Genomic DNA, 7,938 nt, shown 5'->3' on the forward strand with positions numbered 1-7,938 from the left:
CCAGCAGTTTGAATTCAGCCAGCGTGTTCACAAGTTCAAGTTGCGCTTTCCGTTTCGAGGGGGTCAAAGTTGAAATGTGCACCTGTGCTCAAGACAAAACAACTGTACCTGCCCTGGATGAAAAGTAAATACCTGCAAACACACACAAACTTACCATGTGTTTCTGACAGCACAGATGTGGCTGCAGGCTTCGCCTCCCTTTTGATCCACCCCGTTCTATGCTTTCTGTTCTAAAGGGAAACAAACGCTTTGGATCTTTTATACAGAGTAAAACGGCAATTGTTACTTTTTTGACTGGTGAATTTGCAGGAGCGTTTTAAGTCTGGGGTGTCAAATATATCGCCCAAAGGCCAGAAATGGCTCCACCAAAGATCTGGCCCAACAGATGGCTCTGCAAAGTATGTAAACTTCAGAGGAGCATGGCACCAAGCATTGTGTTACAAGTTGTTAAGAATACATTTATGAGAGCTTTCCAGTTGGGCTTCCATACCACAATAAAAGAAGGTGAATGGAGCCCTACCACCATGTTCTCTCTCAGTTTTTTTTTGTTAATAAATGCCTCATTTATTGGTTTTATGTAAGGACTTCACTGCTCCAACCCACTTAACATAAAAGTGGGCTGTGTGTGGTCCATGCATATGAGCTTCATACCTTTGTATTGAGTTATTCTCTTGTAAAGCGTGCACACACACACGGGAAAAAAAATAAAACATTTAAAGAAAGTTGGGCTCCCCACCTTTTAATAGCAGTGAATAGAGCCCGACTGCTGGGTCTTTATTCCACAAGTGCAATTCAGTGCCAGAAACAATCAGACATCAGTCAATAAGAATGACAGCTTGCATTAAAGTGTATTCAGTGTGGATACAGTTGTATAACTAGCCCCTTGAGACTCTTTTGGATACAGCATAATGTACACAACCTTTTCTGTTGAGCACAGACAATGAACCTCTGTTGTTTACAAGACTGTTAGTGCCAGCTAATGCACATGAAGGTCTTTTTCTTCTTTTTTTTAAAGCTGTCCTCTGGCAAACAGGTAGACCATGACTAATTACAGAATTAGGGAAAACAATAATATATGTTCTGGAAATAAAATAAGATTTGAGTTATCAAAATGACCAAAAAACTATTTAAATACACAATTCTGACACCTGGGAGCATCTAAAAGTTTGTATTTTTTGCCCAATTAAATCATAAGCAACAGTGTTAACACTGATATATGAAAAAACAAAAAAAGTAGATTCACTATTTTTTAATTACTTTGCCTGCAAAAAAAGGGGGGCTACCTAAATCTGTAGAAACTAAGATGTTCTTTCCTAATCTGTGGAGTCGTCAATATATCAAGTTAATTTATAGGGGAAAACATACTCTCTCTCAACTTGAGTTGCAGCTTTGGCCAAGTTTGATTTATTGTCTCAAGGTTTCTGGACAGTGACACTTTTCAGGAAATAAATGTAGATGTTCTCGCTTTAAGTTGATTGCTTAAGATGCTGAATTAAGAACTGAACGCTCTGTCTGTTATGAGGGATCTGGATGACGAGTCAGTTATTTGCAAACTCAAACTCTGGATGGTAAAAAGAAAAATCCAGTTCTAGGACAGCAAAGCTACAGAACTACTAGAGGCAACAAAGTAACACTACTGCCCCCTGCTGACTATTCTTCCAGCTTAAAACTCCTTACAGCCTCACCTTCAAGAATCAGAGGATGCTAGTTTGAAAACTTCTCCAGATCAGCTAGTTCGCTTTTACATCACGGTGTTGTCCTGCGACTTAAACAATATCTATTCTTGAGTGGTAAAGAAATATATCTACTCAAACTGCCTTTGAGGATGTCTTTCTTATCTGCTTTGTCTGAATGGGATTGGGACAACTGAAGTGGATTTTAGTGAGATACTATGTGCACATTAATATCTCCTTGTAGAAAGAGCTCAGAGTAGATTACACCACAGAGGCATCTACATCTCAGCTTCCATTTGTTGTGTTCTCCTCTTGTTGCGCTGGTGCTTGGTGAGTCCATACTTGAAGAACTCATAGACTGACCAGCTGATGGCTGTTGAGGGCATCTGGTAGATGACTCTGGCTTGGACTCCCTTGAAGAAGCCCCGCAGGCCGCCCAGCCTGTATACTGTCCGGAAGGCATGGGCTAGGCCTGAGATGTGTCTGTGGGCTCCTTTGCCGGATGACATGGAGCCAAGGGCTAGAGACTCCTGGGTGTTGAGCAGGGTCTTGCAGACATCCAGAGGCGTGGTGGATGCGGCTGCGATCGCTCCGGCCAAAGCCCCGGACAACATGTGCGATGAGGGATTGTACTGTCTGTGAGGGTTTAACAGCTCCTGAAGGTACTCGTAGGTCATGAAGTGGAGCGCCTGGAAGGGCACGTTCATGGTGAGCTGGGTGGTGTAGCTGCGGTAGAATGCAGTAGGGCCCTCTTTCTGCCACACTGCACGTACACAGTCCAACACGCCGCGATAGGGGGAGTTATACATCTGCATTCGCTGCTTCACAACTGAGGGAAACATGGTGTCCAAAGATGGTAGCGCAAAGGTGGAAAGACAAGGAAAAAGAAACAAAAAATTAGGAAACCATCACCTGCAGTAAAGCTATCCTTAAGAGAATAAACATACAACATATACAAAGACATAGTATGTAATTCCTCAGACAGCTGCAAGCCATCTAACAGCTGCAAATGAGGGCTCAGACCAGTGTCCTTCTACTGACATGTTTGGGCAGGTGGTATACAGACAGCTGTGAAAGTGACTATGTGAAGCTACAGGGCTGCGGCCAACATGTGAAGATAGTTCACATGACACCTACAGGTGTGGCACCTGTAGGTTTCCTTAGTGAAACCCAAAACTGCTGTTTTGAAATAGAAAAAAAAAAATATATATATACATCTTGACTCTCAAAATGCTGCTCTTACCTTCAGCTGGGTTCATGACTGCATCGTGAAGCAGTGTGGCCACACACCCAGCTGTTCCTGAAACAAACACACTTCGGAAGTCACTACACACTCAGATAACTACGGCAAAATAGGAAACTAGAAGAGAATTTTCACTTGCAACAGACCCCATCTGACCTCAGCACAGCTTATGCTTTTTTAAAATTCCAGCTCAAAACAGCAACTCACAGCAGAATTTCTGGAAATTTAATAAACTGCTGGTGTAAAAGAACATTTCTGACCATGGTTTGTAAAGCAAAATGTAAGCAAAGAGAGACACCTAGTGGACAAGCCAGCTTATTTCTCATTTGAGGGATTTAAATCAGAAGCCTAATCTTAATAAAAGATGACTAACAGGGGAAAAAGAAAAAAAAAAAAAGAGTAGATGAGATGGGAGAAAGAGGACTTACCCAGCCTCCCATTAAACTGAAACAGAAGAAAGAGAGTGTAGGAAGAACAAGGTAATGGCTGACTTTTTTTTTTTTTTTAGTTGAGATGGCTTAGCTTTACCCGATCCACTATTTAACTTTCCTTGAAGCCACTGAGTGGCCGACAGCTGTCCCTGGCTTTTCTTTACAGTGTACAACTGTAGCTATGAAAAGTGTTTATCCGATTTGATGTCCTGCCAGGGGTTTTTTGGACTGGTCAGGCAGCACACAGATTAGGCTGAGTCAGCAGCTTCACAGACGAGGGCATTTGGCAACAATCTTTGAGTCGGGAAAGTCCTAAATATCAACCTGTTACAGTGATCTCATGGCTAAGATTGCTATACACGATCTATTAATTTATAACATAAACTGTGTATGGATGTTTTATGGTACCATTAGCCAAATGACTGTTAGCCCCTGGATGAATCACATCACTTAGAGTCTTTTTGAGTTTTTCATAGCTGGCAAAATACAGGGCATGGGCAGGACCCGCCCCAATAGCTGTTGCATTCAAGCCTCTCAATGGCCGCCAGATTCCCTCTGTGGCTACAATCCGGCGAAGAGCATCCATCACATTCCTGTAGCGGGCCGCAGGGTCGGGCTGAAGACTCTGCATTCGTGTCTGCGAAAGAAATGGCATTCTAATGTCAAAAAGAAACGTGAGCAGAGTGTGCCACTATCCTGTCCACTATTAACTTAGAACTAAGCGATACGTTTGCTGTGTTTGACCTGATTCTGATCTAAAAATAGGACAGAATGCCTAATTGAACTTGTTCCATATGTCTGCCTAAGAAGACAATGAAGACAGCTCTGAATAGAATGCATTGTGAATGACGGGTTAAATGAGGGAAATGAGGTATTTGACATTGTGTGGGGTGTATCTTGGTGCACATGCATAAATGAATACAAGGAAGTATGCAGTTACAAGCTCCAAGGTCACAAAGGGACATAAGCTGACTTCCTCTAAGCTTCTTTTCCCACTGACCCTGAAACACACCTTTCTCTTTTCCTCCTTGCACACGCTCACACGTACACACACTCACACACAGGTGGATGATCGATTATATAGACACATTAAAAGACAAGAGCAAACAATTAATGTTTAAATCACCTGGTATTTGATATTTATAGAAGGCTGCATGAGTGGACTAGATGATTGTGTCTGTCTCCAAGGCACCAACAGCAACATAATCTCCTAAATACCAAACTTCCAGCTGAATGGACAAACCTAAACCCCACTGTGTCCATGCACAGCTCTGCGGAGCAATGCTATGAGCATACTGCACACAAAGTCATTGCACACACTTGTAGTATTAGCAGGGTAGTGCAAAGAGGCTGAAATATCTTCAGTCACTCATTGTCGTGACACATACACATGTGTGGAGTCCTCACCAGCTGTAGGTTTGCTTTGTTTACCTATAGCCTGTGGTTATATGACTACAAAGCAATGACCTTTGTAATGCTATGCTGTAACAAGTCCATCCATTCTTTGAGGAAAAAACAACAACAAAGGGTTGTTTTGGGTTTCATTTTTCATTGACTAGAGTCAAATACTCTAAAGTGTAGACTCTGACAGACTTGCAAATAAAGCACACTTCTTCAGAGCCGCAGCAAATTACTGGGATTTACGATACAAGAATGACTAAATGCCAGCCTATTCAGAACTTTATTTACAGTACTTAAGAGAAAGGCTTATGTGCGCGAGGGAAAGATTTTTTTGGTATAGCTACTCTGCACAAATATAATTCTAATGCTAAATGCATACTAAACACTACTTTTAAAAAAGTTTGATGTTTTTACATCTAATATGTAAACAAATTCATGCTGTCCAGGATTTAGTGTGCAGGTACTCCCTGACTGCACTTTGCTGCATTTCAATTAGCCAGATCTCATGTGTGACTTGGTTGAGAAAATGCTGAGCTACACTAGTTCCACAAAAGAAACTATACAAATAAAAAAATTAAAATGGCCTCATCCAGGTTCAGGCCTGTAACTGGCCTAAGTGCGCTACAGGTGAAAGACACGGATGAAGTGAGAGTGGAGATTTTCTGCCTGCCAAACACAGCTCAGTGTCCTGAACCCACTTTGTGGCCACCCTCCTCTTGGCTGTAACAATGACTTCTTTGGGCCAGTGTGACACAAAATAAAACACTGAAGCTGCATGATTCATGCAGTAAAATATCTTTTTTGGGGGGATGAGTGAGGGAGTTGCTCTGCTGCTCCAGGCAGCTTTTTCACTGGGTTTCTGGGAAAGCAGCTGCTCCACTGTGGGGGGAGAAGGGGCAAATTGTCTTCTATCTTGTAATAGTCAAAGCCGGAAGGGCGTAAGTTGCAAGAGAGAACAACTTGTTTTTGTAAACACAGAGTACACATTTCCTCCATTGTTATTTTTGGAATTGCTGACTCATTCTCTTTAACTTGACACCTCTTTAATTAAGCAAGTGGTTCCCCGTTTGCTCGCACAAACGTGCAGTTACGTAACATTACATCCGCTGAAACTCTTGACAGCAGACTGATTTGATAATTGCGTTATTAGTTACACAAAGCTACTCCTTTTTGACTTGAATGGCGGCTAAACAACTTATTACGTTATTCGCACTCAGGTTGACGCTGTAACAGCATGCTAACAAATAAGCTAATACGGCTGTTAAACGCTAACTGAGCCGACTGACCTTGTCCTCATAGCAGCCAGCTCTGCGGCGTGTTTGGGTTAGCGAGCAAGCTAATGGGCTATGCTAATATGCGTGATGGCTACATGAATGGTAACCCCAGACCACACCAGGGACTATGGAGACGAAGCATTCAACAATCACAGAAAGTTGTGGTTTTGCTGGTTAGCCAGTGAGCCGTGCTACCTTAACACAGTCGATGGGGAACATGAGGCAGTGCTCCATTATCCCGGCCACAGCTCCAGCCAACATGTGGGTGCTAGTGGAAGCTCCCTGTGGCAAACCCTCATAGTCCGGTTCAGAGTCCTCTGACTGTGCATCTTGTGCACTGCGGATCAAATCAACAGTCTGTATTTCAGTTTCCCCTCCGATCCGGGGTGTCAGGCTTCCCACAATACTTTCTGAAACTCCCCAGAATCTGCCCCCAAGCCATCGAACTTCTGCCCCGGCAGAGGCTCCTGCAACCCCGGGATCATTCCCTGTGGTCTCCGCTGTCATCCGACGCCTCCTCACAAATCCATCTGTTTCCATGAGAAACGAGGGGATGTGTTAAGTCTTCTGGCTCGCGTGCACGGCTGGTCGTGGACCTTAAACTTTTACATTCCCTTGGGGAGCTTTCACGGTTACTTCCCTGCTACACCATTCCCTCCCCTCCTCTACCCCTGACAGCAGCGGGAGCCAGGAAAGGGAGACCGTGACGGCAAATGCACAGCGAGCCCTACCACAGGCCGCGATGAGGAAACAATCTCTGATTGGTTACGATAGCCAAGTACTCCTCACACCATTGGATGATATCCGTGCCCCTCATGATTGGATTTTGGTGAGCGTTTCAAATCCGGTCATGTGGCGTTTGACTTGAGGTGTTGCTACATGGTAGCTCATCTGTGCAAGCCATCAAAAGACCCAAAGATCACTGTAGGTCAGCCTCAAAATGTCTTTTAGTGGCTGTGAGCAAACCGAGACACGCGTGATTACAAGATGAATGGGCCAGGGTCACTATTTCACAGTTTTTGTTGTCACTTTTGTTGCTGTCCTAGTGTGATTTGTGGTGTTGTCTAAAATCCAAACTGCAATCTGTGTTTCTTCTCTTAAAAAAATACTGGAAAACCTTTTGATAGGACACAAGAACATTTAGTACAAGAACATTCGGTATTATTTGCTAAATTGAAGAGACTGTGTATGTAATAACAGTCAACATAAAGAACTAAATAACAAGAATTGTGTTAAAAGTGCTTAAAAAATGTCCATGTGAGGCTCAGCCCACTAACACACACTAATCATTGATAAGGTTCAGAAGTAATTGATCTTCTCATTACAATGCAGTGTTCTGTTGGAAAACTTTGAGTTCTAGTATCAAAGTGACATGTCACTTAGGTCACTTTGACATTTAACCCCTACCCGAATTGGTGGAGACTAGACACATCCCTATGGAAATGATAGTCCTCGGTGGCTGTGGCCATCATGAGAAGCAAGAGCCACAACCCTCCTTGCAAAAACTGCTTGAGGACCACCTCAAGGGGCTGACCCAGCCTCTAAACACCAGTGTCTGGACTAAATCCTGGACAGCATGAAATTGTTTACATATTAGACGTAAAAACATCAAACTTTTTTAAAAGTAGTGTTTAGTATGCAGTTAGCATTAGATTTATATTTGTGCAGAGTAGCTATACCAAAAAAATCTTTCCCTCACGCACATATGCCTTTCTCTTAAGTACTGTAAATAAAGTTCTGAATAGGCTGGCATTTAGTCATTCTTGTATCGTAAATCCCAGTAATTTGCTGCAGCTCTGAAGAAGTGTGCTTTATTTGCAAGTCTGTCGGAGTCTACACTTTAGAGTATTTGACTCTCTAGTCAATGAAAAATGAAACCCAAAACAAACCACATGCTGCAACCTACAGGATCCCAT

General features: G+C 42.9%; 1 protein-coding gene across 1 annotated transcript; it reads right to left on the minus strand.

The window, feature by feature from the left end:
* Positions 1-712: 712 nt before the first annotated feature.
* Positions 713-6,747, minus strand: slc25a28 (solute carrier family 25 member 28). Its single transcript, XM_085182809.1, has 4 exons — positions 6,218-6,747; positions 3,756-3,984; positions 2,917-2,973; positions 713-2,502 (listed from the first exon to the last, which is right to left on the minus strand). Exons 1-4 carry the CDS (start codon positions 6,560-6,562, stop codon positions 1,952-1,954), a joined length of 1,182 nt encoding a protein of 393 aa, XP_085038935.1. The 5' UTR covers positions 6,563-6,747; the 3' UTR covers positions 713-1,951.
* Between the last annotated feature and the right edge of the window lie 1,191 nt (positions 6,748-7,938).

Source organism: Neolamprologus multifasciatus, chromosome 13, assembly GCF_963576455.1.
Source record: "Neolamprologus multifasciatus chromosome 13, fNeoMul1.2, whole genome shotgun sequence".
NCBI classification, from domain to species: domain Eukaryota; kingdom Metazoa; phylum Chordata; class Actinopteri; order Cichliformes; family Cichlidae; genus Neolamprologus; species Neolamprologus multifasciatus.